Below are 22882 nucleotides of genomic sequence, written 5' to 3'. Positions count from 1 at the left end.
CCGCCCTCTGTTCATGTTGACATAGCGCCACCAATTGACAGAAGTCACACACAAAAATAATAAAGTAGTGGGCCTAGCATGAGCAAGTCATCCGAAGTCTATCCATCGAATTGTTACTGAAAGTACAGCTAGCTATGAAGTTAGATTTGATCTTTATTGTAAATATACCATAGTGCAATAATGTCTTTACAGCCCTTTATTATACGAATTAAAACACAGCAAGGGGAAGATGTGGATTGGACTGTTCAAGCACCAAGGTTGACATACAGTGACGTTCTGGTAGGTTTACGGAAGTATGGATCGTGGGGAGAAACTGATTTTTTCCCTTCTCCAATATCTAAAATTTTGCTATGCCTAGGCCTAGATTAAATCACTGTCATTGTGTCATTCAGAATTGAGCCGTTTTTACAAAGATAGAAATGCTAGTATGGCTGTACGTCCAGAGAAGAGGTTTAGCAGATTAAGAAAAGATTTCCTGATAATTATTTTTTTCAACGTGCATAATAAGTTCATAGCCTAGGCCTAATTAAAATAGTAACAACATTTTTTTTAATTTAAAAGGTTTTGTTTGTTCAAACTCACTACAATGTATTTAGTATCTGTTACACATACTGTATATACTGTAAGCCTATCTAGCTTTCAGGGGGCAGCATATCAATTAGAACCATTCACAATGCATCAACCTTGCCTTGTGGAATATGTAATCACATCAGGGCTGAACGTGTGTACAGTAGCTTAATTTAGTAGGTAGCGTATTAAAGTAGTTATTTAACATTTGTATTGCAGGAAGTTATAGCACAGGCATTACAGAATAACGTCAGCAATACATTTGAATGTAAGTTGTATGCTATAATGCACTTGTTAATTGTGACACCCTATACGATCCCCGGGAGAGGTGCATCATGGTTACGTAAATTTACAAATAATTATTGACGGAGGGATGTGTTAAAAAATCTAAATGGTGCGTAACGTCAATAAACAATGGTGTGTCAATATCCATCACTTTACCACCCACATGTCATGAACAGCATGGTAATTGTTCGTCTGAATGTGTGTGTCGTGGTTATGAAAAGGTAATTCACTTTTTTGACACAGTGGTGCATCACGGTATCTCTTCTCGGGGATAGTAGTATACTGGGTCATACAATTGAAAAGTGTATAAAGTACAATAAAGGTGTACAGTACTCATGTAGAAAGAAATAAATATAAAATTAATGTAAAGACCACATTAGTAAATCTTGCAGTTCATTCATTTTTCTTTATTTCGCATAGTTCATCCATATACAAAGCATACAAAACAAAACAGACAAAGTTTCACCACTAAATTAACATCTTCCACAAAAACAACTTAATATTCTAACCAAACTGTCTAATATGTATTTCACCTGCTTATTGTACAGTAGGTCAATTGCAAAACTTTCATCTTATTTTTAAGTTAGCAAAACATATTTAAAATAAATAAAATGTTATTGTTACCAGAATGTTAACTATAGAAAGTTTGGAACATCCACTCCAAAGCTCTGTCTACACTATCAAACTTTAATATGTTAATACTATATTTGGGGCAAGCATTATCACTACCATATTTGGGCACATCACATGACACTTTTTTTGTCAAACTAGTTTGATAATGTAGACAGAGCTTTAAGGTAAAAACCCATCATTCCTTTGTACAATAACTTAAAGCCCCCTTCCCTACGTTTTTTAGATCTAATTTAAGATCACAAACTATATTTAATGTAAAAATAATACTATATGGTCCTATTGCGATAACTTTTTTGGTCTTTAAACGGTTAAAAATGTGAAAAATAAGTCGATTCTAATAATTATAGCGGCCCGCTATAAATCCCAAAATGCATTGCGCGCGGATTGATATTTTTGTTTTTCACCTGTAATTCGCCCACTTTTCGATCGATCGTGAGGCCAAAACAAATGGAAGACTCCTAACTTTTCAGCGAAAATACCGGGTTTTCCCCAATTTGTATCAACGGAGTCTGGCAAAAATAGAAAGACAATTAATGCAGCAACTATAAAACGTCAGGCTAGGTATATAGCTCGCGTACGATGTTCGTACGTTACCGATGTTTACCAGCTAGGCCTACAAAACTAAGCCTAGCTAGGCTAGGCCTAAGACCGTCCACGAGAGGTCGATCGCCGCGAGCTACTTAGGTAGTGCATTGTTTCTCACTTTTTATCATAATTTACCATAAAACGTACATTTAAGACAAGGAATGACATGGTTTAATGTTTTTAAAGTGATATATATGTATTATTTTCCAAAAAACGTCCAAAATTGCAGGGAAGGGGTCTTTAACATCACAATATAGCCAGGTATGTGCACTATAAGAACTTTGCTTTGAATTAACAATACTCAATAATTAGCTGCTTAAGATGAAAAGTTCATTTCCTAAAATAATTAATAAGTGAAATACATTTTTTTATTTAAAATTGGCTTTATTAACTAATTTTAATGTTTTATTTAGATGAGGATGATGATGGTGATCGCATCATTGTGAGTAGTGAAGCAGAGATGCAAGCCATGATGTCATTTGTGAGTATTTTTCTACTGTATATATTTTTTTCATATGTCAAGTTTTACTGTTGAAATAAAAGTGTGTGCAGAAAAAAAGTTCTGATTTTGCCAATTTTCACAAAATAATGTTAGGAATAGAGCAAACAAAATTGACATCATCTCTATTCCTTATTTCTAAACAGTAGACTTTATGTTTGCAGATGCTACAATACCCTTTTATACTGTATACACATATATCACTTATATTTCAATTAAATATCAAAATCCATAGACATACAAAAAAGTGTCGATTATTCTTGTTTTTTATTATCTTTAATATGTTTAGTGATACTCAATAACAACAGAAAAATATACTTGAGTTGTAAACATAAATTACTAAATAAATGTCAAATGAAATGGGAATAGTGTACTTTAATTATTAAATGATCTTTAATGCAAACTAATACTCCAATATACAAAAAGTATGATTTCAAGTGTTGTGATTTTTTTTAATAGTACATGAGTATAATGGAAGAATGCTCAAACAGTGGCAAGATGGCACCACCTTTAACGCTTTATCCAAGGGGTAAGTAATTGTAAATTTGTATTTATTCATAGGCCATGTGTGTATCACTGTTTAGTGTTAAATACTAAAAAAACTGAGACCCCTATTACAGAGACATTTTCTTGTGGACCGAATGATGGCCAAACCTTATACAGACGACACCCCTATTAAAAGGATATTTTTATTTTATTTTTATTTCAACAATATTTTATGAGGGTGGTCCATCCAGCATCAGCTGATCATTAGGGACCCTCAAACAATACAAACAGTAAATACAAAATAAACTATAAAAACACAAAATTAACAAAGATATAAAATATATATATATATATATATATGGGTCATTCCATGTCAGATCACCCAATGGTAAACACCCTACTGTCTCGGATTTTAATGAAAATTGGTACAGGTGGTTATTAGCCTAAAAAAAGCTTAAATATAAAATTTTACGTAATTCAGAAAAACGGATTAAAAGTTACGGGCTGGACAAATTGTGGAAAAAACGCAAAAAAACGTAAAAATGGGTGCGGCCGCCAATTTTCAAAAGACCATAAAACAAGAACTACAAGTCCAATTAAAAAAAAATAAACAGTATGGGAAAGGAAATGCCCCAAATATTCCAAATTTGTTATCAGAATTGTAGTAGAATGTCTTAAAATATATTTGACCTTTTGATATATAAAATGACCCCCGGTTTGACCTTGTGGAACGTATATTTTTTTAATGTCATTACTTTTTTTTAAAACTATAAAGTGGTATTTATAACATATGTAAAATTCTAAGATGTCTTTTACCTCATTTAGAAGATATAGTTATATCATGTTGTCTGGGTTTGTGTTTTGTATCAATCTATGTGTTAATTGATATACCAGGAGGATATTGATGAAGTAGAATACTGTACAACAAGCAATGGGTAACAACAGACCGCACAACATTAATAACAGTGAAAAAGTATTGAAGAATGCGGTGATGAGCTAGCTGACCAAATGAAGCTAACAAGGCACCAGTTACTGTTGCTGAAGCTCAGGGGTCATTTATCCTTTGCAGGAGATAGTAACTCAAAGATGATTTTGCTGAAAATTACGCTTTTGTCATCCAAGATGAAATAAAAAGCTTTCACTGGAAAAACAAACAGGCAACACTGCATCCATTTGTAGCATATACAGATGTGAGGTGGATGGAAATTTATCTAATTGCAATACACTCAACAACAACAGTGTGGATTTTCCAAAAAGTTGTTTTAAATCATTTGAAGGGTAAATTTTACGAAATAAAGAAGGTTCACTACTTTACCGATGGATGCGCAGGTCAATATAAAAATAAGTCCAATTTTATCAATCTATGCAATCACAAACATGATTTTGATTTCAATGCCGAGTGGAACTTTTTCGCCACATCACATGGGAAAAGTGAATGCGATGGAATTGGGGGGACATTACAACGACTGGTAACCAAAAAGAGTCTAAAACGTCCATATCATAATCAACTACTAACATCAATAGACATGTTTAATTTCTGTGTTGAAAACATTCCTGGTATCATTTTTTTTCATTTATGGGAAATGACTATTTTACCTTTCTATTTACTTATATTGTTCTATGTAAAAGGGTCCTACAAAAAAACAAAGCTACAGCTTTTTTATGCAGGATCCTTGTTATCAGTTGTATTGCAATTATGTTGTAATTGATGACTAAATAAATGTGGAATAAATTGAAATTTCATCCGAAGAAATTAAAGAATCTGTAGCTCGACTGAAATCTCGATTTTCTGAAGCCAAAACCATCAAAGGCACCCTTCAACTGCACAGATTTGTACCGCAACAAGATGGTTCTCTTATGGTATACAAGTGCACAACAAGATGAACCAAGGAAAGTAAACGTAACAAGCTGCCCATCAACATCTACTACATTTGCACGAGAAGTTCCACAATATGCAATTTCTCAAAATCATTTTGTGGCGTGTTTGTATGATGGTGTGTGGTGGATTGGGATGGTGCTGGATGTCATGTCAGCTGAATTTGGTGACTAAACAGTACTTTAAATCATTTATGCATCCTCCTGGTCCTTCAAAAAATGTCCATTGGCCAGATAAAGCTGATGGATTGAAGAATCAAGTGACCTATGTCTTATTGATGCACCATCACTAACATCATCATCAAGTAGGAATTTACAGTATATCAAAACAAGAAGAAGATGCAATATTGACTACTTTCAACAGGAATGATATCTTTCAATAAAACATTTATAGAGGCAATGTAAAATATAACTGATTAAACATGTTAAACACTGCTTTTCACATAGAATTTGTTTGATGTGCAATTTTGAAAGCCTATAAAATAGAACTGGTACAAAAGACATCTTAGCTTTATCTAACATTTTACAGGCAAGAAGTGTGAAAATATAAAAATTAATATTTTAACATTATAATTTTTGTTCCACAGGGTCATGGCAAAGGTCAAATTATAGGTCAATAGAACATTTTAAGGGAAATTTATAAGAGTTAATTCTGATTGCAGATTTGGAATCCTCCTTAAATGGCCATTAATTTGTTACTTGTTTCATTAAAATCGGACTAGTAGTTTTGAAAATATTCACGTTTTAAAATCGACGGTCTCGCGATATTTTGCTCTTTTTACCGATTTTCGGCCATTTTAAATTGCCCGTAACTTTTTAACGGTTTGTCCGATTTGAATAAAATTTGAAATTTTGGAATTTTTCATAGTGATTACCATATATTTTAAATTTGATCAAAATCTGAGATGGTGAGGTGTAAATTTTGGTTTTTTTTGGGTGATTTGACATGGAATGACCCATATATATATATATACAAAAATACAGTGTGCCAACAATGAAAGAAGGATAAAAAGAAATAAAATCAGAGAGAGAGAGAAACAGGTGTCCTGAAGGTGTCCCCTTAATAGAGTTTGTCTGCTGTATCTTTCACAGCATAAAGGTTATAACTTTATTTAATGCCACTGATATACTAGTTTATTAATTATCAAGATCTTTATGTAAATATTATATACTTTTATTTCATGATACTGTACTTCCTTAAAGATATATTGTCCCCCTGAAAAAATATTTCTTAATTATTTTTTTTTGGAATACATCGTTTTAATGTCACCTAATAGTTATCCACTTTGACCAATAATTGGATCAAAAAACTATTTATTTACCTAAAAAACTGTAGTTTAAAAAAAAAAATAATAAAATTGGCTGCCAGCCAATGGGTTTTTGGTTGAATTTAAACCATTTATTTTTTCGTTTTTTCCATGTTTTTTTTTCTACAGAGGTGATTAACTTGATTAAAACTACAAAATAATCTTTATTTTTCATGTTTTAGGGGACAATACATCTTTAATTAAGGTGTACAGAACAATTTTATTAGATTTTTTAAAACATATAAAATGGGAAGATGACTCTGACATAATACTGTATGTAGTGCATACATATTAATTATTAAGATCCTTACAAAAAGAAAAGTTTACATAAAATAGAATATTGAAAAAGTTGAGCTAAACATTCTTCCACTTTTTCCTGGCTAAAAAAACAAATGTTGGTATGAGAGTGAATAATATTATAGGATGATTATGCCAACATAAGTTGTTTTGTTTTTAACCACTTTGCTTTGTAATCAGTTTTGTTTAGTAGTAGCTGGACAATGAGAATGACCTTGACAGTAATGAATCTATCCATAGAGATATTATAGTTCAATATAATATCTATACAAGACCAATCTGTCATATAGTTTATTCTTACTCATGGATGGTTTGTTGACTATCCTTTTATATTCATAGTGGATTTTTGTTATGGATAATAAATATAATAAAATAAAATACTATAATAATTTGTCTTAAGCCTGTTTTCCTGTTGACGTTATTCGACGCTATCGTTAACAATAATCGGCGATCTTCTACGTAAACATTGAAATGTTAACGATTTACAGGAAAAGGTACTCGCTATCTTTATCATTTCAACTTGATCGTTTTCAAACGATCGTCGTTGAACTGTTAACGATCAACGATGATAGCGTCGACTAACATCGACAGGAAAACAGGCTTTAATTAAATCCAGATGCACAGAAACGACATCAAATTTTCTTACAATATATGTTAACTAATCATTCTTTTACTAACATCCAATAGTCAGCAGGCAGGGATATATTTACCATATTTATTTGAGTAAATGACCCGCTTTGAACACCTCCCTCTGAATAAGTTCCCCAGGCCTTATTTTTATTTCCTTGAATAAACGCCCAACCACATGCATACACAATATATTACAACACATTTCTATTTTTAGTAGAATTCATTGATTCACATGATCTACAAGCATTTTGATTTTTATCACTTTCACTATTTACTATTAATTGTGTTGTATTTTTTTCATGTCTAGGAAGTATTTATTTGAATATATATGTTACCTGATTACACCCAAAAAAATAATCGCCTCCCGTTTCTTGATAAATACGGTAATTAAAGATTTTTTTCGTTTTTTCATTTTTAGTTAACAATGCTGGAAAAAGAAATTTTCATGGTTTAACGGTAAGATTATTACAACTCAATTTATCAGTTTAAAATAAAACAAAGTTTAGAATTATTTTTAGATTTTTAGTTTCAATTTGACAACAAAGAACGTTACCTATAAAGCAGGAAGTGAACTTGCTGATGAAGATGAAGGTATCACTATTACAAATTAGAGTATAGTGACATCGAATAATTATAAAAGCAGTACTAATGCTAATTAGTGTATAGTGACATAGTTTATTTACTATCAGCACTATTCATACTTCCTTGCATTCTACTTGTCATATCCCTTTCAACAGCTGGTTCATCTTCAGTTTAAATTGAAGCTGGTGATAATCACTAGTTTAAACATTTAACAAGTTATTTGTATCTTCAATATGGGGTGCAATATTCAATAACGCACCCTCTGTTGGTCTCTGCATTTTGCAAAGTAATTCCCTGAGTTTCTGGGCTCTTAATGCATTTGATTTCTTGTTTGATTTTGAAATTAAATGATTTTGATTGTAGAGTCATGTGTTGCAGAGCTAAAGTTATTTTATTTACATATGTTTTGGGTTTTTTTTTAGATAAACACAAGGCCTGTGGAATCATCTCTTGTACAAAAAGCGGACAGTGGCGTTGTTCTAGGAACAGGGTAAACTCAATTACTACATAATCTTAGTAGTAATTAAAATAATTATGTTTGTGTAGTAGTAGTAGTACCTGCTTACTTGAATCTAAACCCTAGCCATTAACGCAAACCCGGTGGTCTAGAGTTATGAGTACCAAGTTTGTGATCTGGAAGTTGTAGTTTCTATTTATAGTCGAGGAATTAAAGCATATTTTTAATGCAAAGTGTTCAATATGAGTCAAATGGTCGAGCGGTTAAGGCATGGGGCGCCACTTACCATACCTAAAGAGCTAACAATCGGCATGGGTTCGAGGCTAACTCGCTCCTAGTTCTTCTCAGATAAGGACTATAAACTGTAGGTCCAGTGTACACAGTACAACCTGTGTGAACTTTAAAGGACCCAGTTCTTCATTTAAGATGAGTAGGGGATAAACTGGTTCACGAAATAGCCCCTGTATAATAAGGGGGATTATCACCTATCTGATAGGACAGTGATTAATTTACTATTGGTATTACTTGGCCAAATGTGCCTAAAGACATACCAAATTTGTTTTAATATACAATTATGTTAGGATTATAAAAGTCATGTTTGTCTCCAAGAATAATTTTTCTTTCTTTCTTTTTTTCATTTATTTGGCATCTCAATACATAACATTAAAAATACATCAATAAAATATATTATCACCTTAAATATTGAAATACATCAAAAAAGCAAATAAAAATGGCGGGATTAATGAAGTCTGACGATGCACAGGAAAACACATAAAGTCGTTTAAAGTAAAACAACTTAATTCCAATGTGGTCCCTAAAAAGATAGTAATTATAATTTTAACAAAACCATCTTTCTATGCTCCACTATAAATCATGCAAAACTGTTATTATAATGTTTCAACCTTAATTTTAATTTCTTTTAGACATCGACATGATGCTGAACTTAGAGAAATACTCGCAAATGGAACAGTAAGTTTCAGTTTTTATCAATAAACATTTAAATAAACAATGCAAAGTCCAGTTAAATTAAGTTTGTACACCCTTACTTTACAATGTTGTTTGAGGAATTTTCCCCTAATATTAGTACAGTAATCTTTATAGATCTTCATCTTAAGCTCTGTCTGCACTATCAAACTAATTCGACAAAAAAAAAGTGTGACGTGCACAAATATGTAGTGATATGGCCAAAAATGGTAGTGATATATCATTGTGATATGTCATGTATGGGCGCATAACATTTTTTTGCCACATAAAGTTTGATAGTGTAGACAGAGCTTTACTCTATATCACAAATGAAAAATGCAATATTGTTAAGACAATTGTAGCACAACAACCGAAATGTTGAAACTTTCTCAACCTTACTTTACTTTTTTCACATGGTGTACTGTAAACTTGCTAACTGTTGAAACTAGTAAAGCACTAAATACAAACTAAAAAATATAATGTTTTGTCTATAGTCTAACAAAGTATACATACAAAAAGAAGACTTTGAATGTTAGTTTAATCTTAAATAATACAAATTTATAAATTACTATTATATTTAAATTTATTATAATGTTATAAACTTTTTTACTCATTGTGAAATTTGGGATTGGACCGTCCTAGAGGTGTTTACCACCTGTTGGTCCCATCCTTTACTGAATGTACTCTGTTCTTTTTATATGTTTTGTCTTTTTCTTGCTTTGTATGTACATTTTTGTGAGAATTTGAATAAATAAATAAATTATAAGTAAAAATACACCATCTTAATGTCTTTATATTAGCATTGTTGATACAAGTATAATTCATTTAAAATTAATGTTTTTGTTTCAGATGGCAGAAGCTGAAATACAATACCTTGAAGTGCTAGGGTGTGGCCATAGCGGTACAGTTTATAAGTAAGTGGTCTCGCTGTTCCTTTACACTGCTCACAGCACTAATTAAGAAACCATAAGATGCAAATTGGTACCAAACAGCAAACTAAAGGTGGTCCAGACAATACAAACTTGATCATGCAAAAGGGGTTTTAAATGTTTGAAGCATTCCCGTTTGTGCCCAACAAACTAGAAACCAGCAGTGATGGTAAATGGGCTTAACTATCCTAGGAAACCTTTACATAATAGGTACATATTTTGTATACTCATGCAATTTAGTCCATTATGAATAATAGTGTGTTTTAAAGGTCAATGAATCATAATAATGCATTTGTGTATTACTCTGTTATTAGATTTATCAATGGTGTATTGTTCTTTCATTGTTTATAAAAATGTATACTGTTTATTTCTTACATTGTAAATGATGACAATCTGTTTTTTATGCTTCACAGAGCTCTACACAAACCTTCAAATAATGTAATAGCTGTTAAGGTAAGGATGGTCTATGCTTGGTATGCATTGTAAGATCATTTGATGTTTATTATACAATAAGGAATTGCATTAAATCAAAACAGTGGACCTGTAATACATAGCCAATGATTCAAGCCTCACCCGCATCTGGTGGTAGAACGAGTCTTCTCGGATATGGACTATAAACTGTAGGTCCAGTGTGCATATCTAGCTCACTTTAAAGAACCTAGTACATCTTTATAGACAAGGATGTTACCACGGTACTAGTACACACAAAGCCACTGTCACTCACAGCCACTCTTCATAACTGGGCTTAAACAGTTTTTTAGGCTACCCAGTATAAAAAATAAATAATAATAATAATAATAATACCTGTAATCCACAAATTGTGACATCACTATTTGACATTGGATGTTAGTTAACTAGTCTTGATTCAATTTTCAATAGAGCCTTAGTTTACTTCATCTCCCTAAAATATGCAACTTCTGATTTTTTAGATAAATGTTCATACTATTTCATCCATTAACCGTGGAGTACTATTATCTCTCCATGCTGTAGGCCTAGCTAGCTTGCTGTAACTAATTCTATCAAAATAAATTGTAATTAATTGATTTGTATATTGTATTTATCTACATTTGATTTTATTTTCTGTTTCTTTTTCTCATTAAATTATAATTTTCTTGTAATTTAGGTTATGCATTTAGATATATCAAAAGAAGGGGTACAAAAACAAATTGCATCTGAACTTCAAATTTTATATAAGGTAAGATTTATTTCTTCATTTAATTATTCATACTGTTTAATGGTAAGTGAAAAATGCTCTAATAAAAATTGTACAATATAATATTATATGTAATGAATGGCCTGCAATTTTATTGTGTTATTGTCGGTACTGCATGAGCTTTTTAAAGTGGTATAAAATATGTAATGAAGATTGCAACATAAATCATTAATTCCCGTAAATAATTTGTTAAGTTGTTTAGAATAATCAAATTATTTATCTTGATCTAAGAGAAAATCTGAATAAAAGATGTCAACTAACATCTAGGATTTAATTTTTAAATATTGAGAAATGTATATCAGACAGTATGTACAATATGGTTAATGGAAAAATAAAAAGGTGTTATCAACAGCCATCTGTAAACAAAGTCACTACAAAGTATCTAATAATAACAATTTTTTAAATAATTATTTATTGTGTTAGTAGTGTTTAGTTGTAGTTGTTTTTGTCTTATTTTATCAAGGTGTTCAAATAGTACAGTTCAACAAACTTGTTTTTTTTATATTCAATATAGTGTACATGGATACAAAATGGAATTAAATTTATTACATGAACTTATTCTTGTGGACTTAAATGATACACTTTTTAACTAAATGCTTCACCCCTTTCATTGCAGCCAATTAAGGTGCTCTCCCCTCCGTCCACAGCAGGGTAGATTTCCATTTGGAACATATTATACTCATAAAACTTGGTAATAAAGTAAAGTGTACATTTGTTAATTACAGTAAAATAAATATTTGTATATTTATCTATGACTATCAATATCATAAACATTAAAACTAATAGCATAATTAATGTGGAGGATATATGTTTGCTAATACAAGATGGTAATTATGTTGCACTGATTAAGTAGCCAGAGAATGTGGTGAGGTTTAGAGAATCCCCAGAAATCGAATGATCAGTTGCCAGTCTAAGCCATATTGAATCCCCTCGTCTTAAGTCCAAGACCACGCTGTTACTATACGACTGTTGATGACGGTTAGCCGAGTCTCCGTGTATCGACACAATACGCTGATTGTTCATAACTAGTTCAACTCTAGCATCCCGGTTGTGTGTTATGTGAAACGTGAAGAAATAGACTCCATTTAATGTACAAATGAAATGAGTTGAGTTGAAATCATTACCAATGTTGGTTATAATGGTATCAAAGTATATAACTTTCTCAACACCTGAACTACCAGCCATGTCTCTAGTACGGACAGCTGTGAATGCAGAAATCTGAGGATTTATAAAACCACTGCTATCAAAAGAAGGTATCTCCATTAAAACTGGTTCGCTTTGAGGGCCTGGTGGACCAGGTGTGCCTGGTTGACCAGTTGCACCTACTGGTCCAGGCTCGCCATGTTGACCTGGTAGGCCTTGTATGCCCACACCTGTGGGTCCCCGTGCTCCAGGAGGGCCAGCATCACCTCTTTGGCCCCTCAAGCCTTGTATTCCGGGTACTCCTTGCAGACCTGGAAGGCCATCACGTCCTGAAAAAGGTTGTAATGATTGTTTGTATTTTTTGTCTTATAACATTAAAAACTAAAAAACTATTAACCGGAACCAAAATTAGAATCAATTACAGATAACATATTTAAAATTAGTATTTATAATATTATATAAACAGTATAGTATATTTAACAGTTCAAATTTGATTATTATTATTTATTAATTTCATTCATATTTAAAAAGATGCTGTCAAGATTGGATGATTATGTTACAACTTAAAAATAAGAAAATGCACGAAAGACTGGACATTAACGTTTAGAATAAAACATAATATATTAAAAAAATGTTGTTTGAATAGGAGAGCAGATGAAGGATATTTAGTACTATGTACCTGGAAGTCCAGTAGTTCCTGGCATTCCAGGTGCTCCCGGGTTTCCATTTAATCCAGGTGGCCCTCGTTCACAACATTTTCCGCAGTAATCTTCCTGGCGATCTTTTTTCTTGTCTCGTTTTTTCCCAATGATGCTTTCGCTTTCATCCGTTTTCTGGCACAACGTTCCAAAGACAGCGAAGAGCAACATTACCGTTGTGATTGTATTCATTTCTATGAATTTGAACATTATCATTTATTTTTTCATTAACTATAAATATTATTATTGAATTCTATTAAAATTTTCATACATAATATAATAATAATTTTCATATAATACATTTATAAAACAAAAAAAGCTCAAAAATTAGGGGAAAAAAAGCAAGGTGGAGAAAAAACACCTCAATCATATGGCCAAATTAAGGCAATAAATTTACATTTCATTGTGTAATGTTAATTACTGTATCTTTGATAAAATTAATAATAGAAAAAAAAATGATATAAAGATAAATTCAATCAACTTTTTAAAAGACCAACCATGACCAACAAAACAAAACCTTCTGTTTGGCAACCACCCCCCCCCCCCCCTTAAAAAACAAACAAACAACAGGAAAACTGGTTACATACAGTATGAATGTATTAGTTTTATTATTAATCAAAATAAATCAAATTGTTTGTTTAAATTTAAAATATGATCATACAATTTACAGAATCATGCTTACTTCTAAGATAAAATCATTTAAACTTTAAACATTTTTAGTCTATTAAAAAATAATAAATTAAAATTAAATATAAACTCTTACCAAATATCAAATGTGTTCGGTAATGCTATTAAAACTTCAGATATACTTCATTTGTCTTTTATGATCTTAAGACTAAGCAGAGAATGGTTGTGTTCACAGACCAGTTAGACCACACGAATAACAAAGATGCTAAAATATAATTTAACTACTTCAAGCCTTGTATGAAATCAATCATCACAGTGTGCTACATAATACTAATTGGTTTCAATGACTGATAAAACACAATCAGGTTATATACCATTTGTTTTACATACACTGGGTTGATATTATCATCAATAATTTATTTTATTCCCATTGATTGTTTTCAATTACGATCCATTGTCTAAACAACAAATTACACAACTAAATAGTACATTCCTGGATGTTAAACTCATCGATATTTTATTGTACTAACAATTTTAAAAAAGATAACAGTTATAACTTTTACTTTTTTAATTAAAACTGAAATAGTAGATGAAAATATCATTGTTTGAAATGCCAAGTTCTCATCTTTCATACTATTCTTGTCTTCCGCTAATTAATTAAGACTGAGCGATTAATTGACAATAACCAGTGGGCTTGATATGGTGTCATTGATTATTGTGGGTTGGGATACAATACTTGTTTACAAGTATTTATTTCCCAAGTGAACCAAAATCAATGAGCGGTATACACTGCATATTAAACACAACTAAACCATTCTCTTTTCTCTATAATATATCTATATGACCACCATTTTACATAATTACCAACTATTAATAATACGTTCCTATGCAAACACTCATCAATATTTTTAAACGAGTATTTTAAATTCAATACTTTTGTCTCCATCTTGTCTTTTTATAGAGATTGTGTAATATTAATGGAGTTGTGTAGTCAAGTGATTAGGACACTTGACTGTCATACAGAGAGGGTTCAATTTCTGACCACTCCCAGTCTACTCAGCTGTAAATGAATACCTGGTTGAAAATACTAGGGAGGATAAGGTGGCATGGAAAGGAACTGGCCACCCTAGCACATAATGCATAATTAGTTCCTAACAGCTCTTCTTTTTTTTTCTAGAAATGAATACAGGACTTACCTGAATATTAAATGGGGTTTTTTTTGGTTTCTCTATGAATTATGTATTTGTTTCAAAATTGTATTTTAATCCAACATAATTTTTTTTTATTTCTGCAGTGTGATTCACCAGTAATAATTGGTTTTTATAGTGCTTTCTTTAATGAAGATAGGATCTCCTTTTGTACAGAATTTATGGATGGTATGTACAGCAATTACTACCTCTGCAGGATTTTACCAAATTTCCACCAAAGATAGACCATATGTTTTACAAGAATGAATTGAAACAAATCTTTAGTGCATATACTGTATAATACTTGTATACATGATACAATTTTGTACTAACTTAGGGCGCGTTCAGATTATTTTAAGCATTGTATACATCCAGGTGTGTGCGCATGTATGTGCACGTGGTATGTAAATGTAGACTAGATTTTTTAATTCTTGGTCCGTTTTCTCTCTTTACCCCTGGCGGAGGTTACAACTCTCTGTTATGTTTTTTTTTTACCTTTTTTTCAGGAGGATCATTAGAAATGTATAAATGTATACCAGAGACCATTCTAGGAAAAATGACAATTTCAGTAAGTTTATTTATTTTATTACTTTTGTGAAAGGTACAGTGATCCTGGTTAAATGAAATGCAGAAATTGATATAATGTTAAATAGTGTTTATTTACACTTATTATTTTACTGCCATTTAGAGGACAAAGTTTTTTATGATGTTCCACATGGCCATGCGGCAATCTAAAAGTATGTGACCCTGTGAAACCGAAACACTGATATTCTATTTGATTTGCATGTTCGGAACCATGCCGGATAGGGTGTGGAGGGTCTTTTTATTAAGGTGACAGGGTCTCTTTGATAGGGATCCTACTATATTACAAAATGAATGAATAAATGATTTGTTTACATTTCAGATTGTTCAGGGACTAAACTATTTATGGAGCCTCAAGATATTACATAGAGGTTTGTATGTTATAGCTTGTCACAGCTAAAGACATGAAACTCAACACAACTCAACTGACATAAGCTCTCCCAAACTATTTCCTTTCAGTTGACATAAGTACTCTTGCGCAACTAGTTCCTTTCATTTGAGATGAGTTGTGTTGCTTTCAGTTCCAGGTCAATTATTAAGTTTACATGTTATTTTTGTGGTGTCTTGTAAAATGATATTTTATATTAAGTTGTCTTCAAATTTTCAATTGATATTAATTGATCTTTAATGTTGATTTTAAATCTTTTTTTAAATATACAGATTTAAAACCTTCTAATATCCTGGTGAACACGCAAGGTGAAGTTAAGCTCTGTGATTTTGGGGTGAGTGCTCAACTTGATCGATCAATTGCTGAGACATACATTGGAACCAATGCATATATGAGTGTAAGTTGTAATACTAATACTGTTTTCTCACCTCAACATTAAACATACTGAACAACAAATGTTTGATGTTGTTTGTTCTTGACATATTAGCTTGACAATATTAAATTGAATAATAAAATATGAAAGGTGACTACTTGCTTGCAAGCCATCGAGGTTCAGTGGCTCTTTAGTCCCAGACATTTTTGTCGAACAAGTAAATGAAATTTTTTTTTAATCCATGACTAAGTCCCTGGAATTATATAAACAGCATACTACAGTAGTACATGCAGTTTCTGTGATGCTGTATTTTGCTTTGTTTCAAAAACATTTAAATTACTACTATTAAATTAAAGTTTAAACAAATGGTATTTAACCATACTATAATGTAAATAAAACTAACTTGCTATTTTAATGTCATTTCATACTTTAATAATCATATTTATTTCCAGCCTGAGCGTGTTTTAGGCCATGAATATGGAATACCATCAGAAGTATGGACATTAGGAATCTTTCTTTTAGAGGTAAGCTGTTTAGGAGTAGGTTAATTTTATTCGAGATTTTGAGATAGTATCATCCTTAACATATGATTACCGTATATTTCGGTGTATTAAAGTCGCACCTGTGTATAAGACGCACCCCCTAACTGAGAGTAAAATATCGGTATTTTTTATATCGTCGATGTATAAGACGCACCTTATATTTCATCAAAACAATGTTTTTTTAAATTTTAATCAATATTATTGTAATAATATATTTTGTTAAATCTACAACGGCGTCCTTTATTTAGGTTTTTCCTTACCTAGGCTCAGCCGCGCCCAGCCTCAACAAGTTCTTTCTAACTTGTTATTCATGAGTTTCGCACCCGCAACATCGAGTGCATGACCGTGTGTGTAACACGTACGTGTGTGGGCTAGCTCGATCATTTCGAGAGGGCGCACGTTTTCACGGACAATCGTATTCGATTAGTATCTATGTATCCGAGAAGTGTGTACGCTAGGTCCATGCTATAATCACCTGGAGAATATACTAGTCGAATACCGTACACCATGTGGCCGCCAAGGGAAGGGCTTGCGCTGGGGGTACGGCGGTCGGCGATCGATCGTGCGTATAACTACTGTATAAATAAATACTATTCCAATCGTATGTAAACGTTTACTAATGAAATTTTATCGGAGCGCCTAAAACAGCTCCATAATGAACAAATCTTTTCATCATATTTAGTATAACATCATGCTAAAATGCCTTGAAAACTAGGCAGAAGCAGGTTGCTGTTACGTTAGTTAGTTACTGTAGCTAGGCTAGGCCTAGCAAACGAGGTGACGATATCGAGGTCTAGGCCTAGGCCTATATGTACAATCTGTGTGGTGAGGCATTTATGTTCGGTGTATAAGACGCACCCTTAATTTAGAGGTCAAATTTGCGTGTCAAAAGTGCGACTTATACACCGAAATATACGGTACTATGAGCTTTATTATTAATAATAACTATTTTTTTTACTAATTTCAGATGGCAACCGGAAGGTTTCCTTACCCTGTAAGTATTACAGTTTTTGTTTGTTCTTTAAAGAGTAGAGTAACGTTTATAATCCATGTATGAGGTCAATGTGTATCAAATAATACTGATCAATACTGATCGCTACATTTGTTTATTTTCAAATTAACTAGTCATTTTTATATTATAATGATTATATATTTTATTTTTTATTAGGTTACCCCAAGACAACAGGCATTATCAGTAAGACAAATAATACATTTCTTTTCATACAAAATGGCAACAAATGCCCATTGACACCTACATTTTGGCCGGCATGCACTTGTTACAAGTAGTTACACACCATGTTAAGCTCTGTCTACACGTAGACGTCTTAATCTGGTGTGAAATATCCAAACGAAAATGATTTTAATAAATAGATTAAAGTCCTATTTATACTATCAAACTTTATGTGACAAAAAATGTGATGTGCTCATATATGGACATGATGATGTCATATCACTACCATATTTGGGCACATCACACTTTGTTTGTCAAACTAGTTTGATAGTGTGAATATAGCTTTAGATAACCACTTTTTTTTTCTTGTTTTAGCCAATAGATCTTCTACAGTGTATAGTACATGAGGTAAGCATTTAGCTAAGCTATAGGTATATTTTAGAAAAGCAATAATTAGGGTTCTACTGGAAAGCAGTGTATCTTCTTTTCGTTGGGGAGAAATTACAAAACAATGATATAAGTATTAAACAATGTATAAACCATGAAGAATTTCAACCTTACTTGTTTCTGGGCCTAGTGCTATACACAGATCACAATGCCTAGGGTTAAACCTTTATAAACATAATTGTCTGTATATGCCCATCATTTATACAGATTATCAAAACACAATACTACATTCCACAGTACTTCATAATGTTTTAAGTACAATATATTATTTTTTAAATGAAAAACATGCATTTAAACAAGTGTGCTAGTATTAGAAATTCATAGACAATTTTAAAAAGAAAGAATTATATGAATTAACTCAACATTGGTTATTTTTTATGCAAGTTTTTGTTTTTTTACAGAACCCACCGACTCTTTCACTTGATAAATATTCACAGTCATTTTCCGATTTTGTTTCACAATGGTAAGTATACAAAACATTGGAAATAAAATGATCTTCTTAATCTATTACTGATGCATGTTCATAGTTATAACACACCTTAGTGTACACTTGCCGTTTTATTGCTTAATAATTATGCATCACATACTGTTCATTATTTTGCACTATATATACGATCAGCCAGATTTTGTACATTTTTCATGCCATATGCAAGGTACTGATCCGCAATTTGATGGATGATTCAAGATGGATTTATTGAATAAAAGATTATTTGAGAACAGTACAGTAGCTGTGTTCTAAAACAATAATGAATTTTCTGTATTCGTTGAAAGGTGAGAATATTTTATGAGTTAAAAGATTAACTGCTTTTATTTCAATCTTTCAACCAATGAAATATTCTCTTTTTTCAACTCATAAACATTCATTATTCTTATTATTATTTCACTACTGTTATAAATGAATTCTGTTTTAATTTGTATGAACTGGTGCATACTCATATAAGTACTTTCTTTTTAATTTCTATAATGCAATCCTCAGGCGGTATGAGTAATACAATCTTTTAGCACAGTCCATTTTTAATTTGTATAATGTAATGGTGAGGCAGCATAATCAGAAGTAATACTGTACACGCAATACATTCACCACATTGCATTTAAAATTTATAAGCAATTAGGGAGGTTTCGCAACCTTACAAATACGATAACGGAAATAAATAGTCATACATTTGTGAAACTTTTGAGCTGATCCCCATTTCATATTCGTAAATCGTGTTGACGAATATCACCATATATTCGTAACTACAAAACGAGTATAGTTTTTGATCTATTTTGTACATTTTGCATTTGAATCGGGAATGATTCATGATTATAATATAATTATGGATTTATTGAAAGTAATTTACTAAAATGCCAAGTCAATTTTGATAAATAACAGTTTTTAAAGTCCTCACTCGCTTTGATGTTACTCCATGGCTAGGCCTGGGCAGCCAAGCACCAAGCAACACGTACCTGCGCTTCGCTCAAATTTACCGCAGTCATATTTTGGACGCGCATCAATATTTCGTTGCCATGCGAAACAGATTTTTTTATGGCTTACGAAAACGAATACGTGTGCGTGAAGTATCCGTTATCGTATTCGTAAGATTGCGAAACCTCTCTATTACTGAGGGGAAATAACCATAATGATAGCGATATGGCGCAACAGTAAGGAACATCAGACTAGGATATGAAATTCAGACAATGTGGATACCCCAAAATTGCTTTATCACTTATTAACATCAAACAATTTTCAAATTAATTTAGCAACAGTTAATACAAATTTTTTACATATGTATATACTTTTTCTTTTTTTTTCAGCATGCAAAAGGATCCAAATGCTAGGCCGCCACTAATTGATTTACTACAGCATACCTTTCTACGCATGAACGACGGTGCTCTAAGACAACAAGAAATTGCAACATTTATATGTATGAAATTGCAACAGTTAAAGCTACAGGGACAAACAAGGGGTTTATAACACATGTTCACACGGAATGTGCAACAGTTAAAGCTGCAAAGACAAGCAAGGGTTTATAACACATGTTCACACACAATGTGCAACAGTTAAAGCTGTAAAGACAAACAAGGGGTTTATAACACATGTTCACACACAATGTGCAACAGTTAAAGCTACAAGGACAAACAAGGGGTTTATAACACATGTTCACACACAATGTGCAACAGTTAAAGCTACAAGAACAAACAAGGGGTTTATAACACATGTTCACACGGAATGTGCAACAGTTCAAGCTGCAAAGACAAACAAGGGTTTACAACACATGTTCACATGGAATGTGCAACAGTTAAAGCTACAGGGACAAACAAGGGGTTTATAACACATGTTCACACAGAATGTGCAACAGTTAAAGCTACAGGGACAAACAAGGGGTTTATAACACATGTTCACACACAATGTGCAACAGTTAAAGCTGTAAAGACAAACAAGGGTTTACAACACATGTTCACATGGAATGTGCAACAGTTAAAGCTACAGGGACAAACAAGGGGTTTATAACACATGTTCACACAGAATGTGCAACAGTTAAAGCTACAGGGACAAACAAGGGGTTTATAACACATGTTCACACACAATGTGCAACAGTTAAAGCTGTAAAGACAAACAAGGGGTTTATAACACATGTTCACACGGAATGTGCAACAGTTAAAGCTGTAAAGACAAACAAGGGTTTACAACACATGTTCACACACAATGTGCAACAGTTAAAGCTGTAAAGACAAACAAGGGGTTTATAACGCATGTTCACACACAATGTGCAACAGTTAAAGCTGTAAAGACAAACAAGGGGTTTATAACGCATGTTCACACACAATGTGCAACAGTTAAAGCTGTAAAGACAAACAAGGGGTTTATAACACATGTTCACACAGAATGTGCAACAGTTGAAGCTGTAAAGACAAACAAGGGGTTTATAACGCATGTTCACACACAATGTGCAACAGTTAAAGCTGTAAAGACAAACAAGGGGTTTATAACACATGTTCACACACAATGTGCAACAGTTGAAGCTGTAAAGACAAACAAGGGGTTTATAACACATGTTCACACAGAATGTACAATGCTATTAATTGTGTAAAAATATAATATAATAGATCATTTTTTGCATTCAATTTCATACTTTTGAAAACTAAAATGAACTGTACTAATTACAAATTATTAAATCTTAAAATGGTCCACTTGTTGAAACTTCATATGTTCAATGTTTACAAGAAGTCGATGAGATAATAAATTTATTACTTGGAATTTTTTTAAATACAATAACATAATATATTTACTCTTAGGTACATGTAGTTAGTTTTAGGTAGGGAAAATAAAAAATTGACCACTTTATTTTTAATTACATTTTAATGAATCATGTGTGCTATCTTCATTAACTTAATGGTATTTTCTGACTTCAAAAGTAACCATTTTTTGCCTTTTCAATGATATCAAATTCCTAATATATTAAAAAATTTTAATATTTTGCATAATGAGATCAAAAGATAGGCTCTGACTTTATGAGACAAAAGAATGTGATGTGCCCATATATGGACACAGTGATGTCATATCACTACCATATTTGGGCACATCACACTAGTTTGATAGTGCAGACAGAGCTTAAGAAAGTTATAATATGTGTACAGTTTAGTTGCATATTATGAATAATGTTAGTTTGATGTAACAATAGTATATAAAACAGGTATCATACTTAAAATTGAGGTTAGTGTATACTTATACATTAAATGAATTAATCTTCAATTAACTTTATTATTTTAATAGTCAAGTTGTGTTTTTTTTTTTTTTTTTTTTTTTTTTAACCATATTTAATGAGTGATCCATCCAGCTATTGCTGATCATTAGGGACCCTCAGAGGTTCACAAGACAAACATATACACAAGATGCTCTACATAAACAAAGTCTTATTACAAGTCTTTGGGAGTGGAGTAATTTGGTCCTTAGAAAAAATCCTGACATGTGACAGGACTTGAACCCAGGACCCTTAGAGTGGTAGCCAAGCATCATAACCACCAAGCCACAACTTCACTCCTGTTGTATACAGAGACATCATTTGAACAATTGTGAACTTGAACTATTAAAAAGATGCCCCTTTCCTGTGAACAGAATGGATGTGTAATGTTCAATCTATGTTATAACACTATATGGGTTCTACTCTATTATTATTATTAATATTTATTATTATTATTATTTATTATTATTATTATTTATTCAGGCAAAAGATACATTTTACAAAATATAATACAAATCAACAAATTAAACAAACACAACGCAAAAGAAAGTATAAAATCATAGTCACTAGCTGCCAGGAAAGCACAAAAGCAGCCTAAGCCACTGTCACCAATTAGGTGTGTACCTCCAACCAGTGACTAATTATTACAAATAATATATATAATATAGATGATGATAAATTTAATATCTTAAAA

General features: G+C 31.9%; 2 protein-coding genes across 2 annotated transcripts; one reads left to right on the top strand and one right to left on the bottom strand.

The window, feature by feature from the left end:
• The first annotated feature begins 75 nt into the window (after positions 1–75).
• Positions 76–21886, top strand: LOC140062258 (dual specificity mitogen-activated protein kinase kinase 5-like). Its single transcript, XM_072108390.1, has 20 exons — positions 76–279; positions 787–835; positions 2484–2551; positions 3029–3098; positions 7583–7620; positions 8169–8236; positions 9127–9172; positions 10016–10080; positions 10509–10548; positions 11219–11290; positions 15071–15152; positions 15470–15531; positions 15868–15916; positions 16206–16330; positions 16759–16830; positions 17816–17842; positions 18017–18043; positions 18395–18427; positions 18868–18929; positions 20261–21886. The coding sequence occupies exons 1-20, from the start codon at positions 181–183 to the stop codon at positions 20418–20420; spliced, it is 1314 nt and encodes a 437-aa protein (XP_071964491.1). The 5' UTR covers positions 76–180; the 3' UTR covers positions 20421–21886.
• LOC140062881 (uncharacterized) lies at positions 11764–14032 on the bottom strand. Its single transcript, XM_072109265.1, has 3 exons — positions 13913–14032; positions 13131–13343; positions 11764–12780 (listed from the first exon to the last, which is right to left on the bottom strand). The coding sequence occupies exons 2-3, from the start codon at positions 13339–13341 to the stop codon at positions 12140–12142; spliced, it is 852 nt and encodes a 283-aa protein (XP_071965366.1). The 5' UTR covers positions 13342–13343; positions 13913–14032; the 3' UTR covers positions 11764–12139.
• Positions 21887–22882: the final 996 nt, after the last annotated feature.

This window comes from Antedon mediterranea, chromosome 11 (genome assembly GCF_964355755.1).
Source record: "Antedon mediterranea chromosome 11, ecAntMedi1.1, whole genome shotgun sequence".
In the NCBI taxonomy this organism is placed as follows: Eukaryota; Metazoa; Echinodermata; class Crinoidea; order Comatulida; family Antedonidae; genus Antedon; species Antedon mediterranea.
This window is presented reverse-complemented; position numbering and strand designations above follow the sequence as displayed.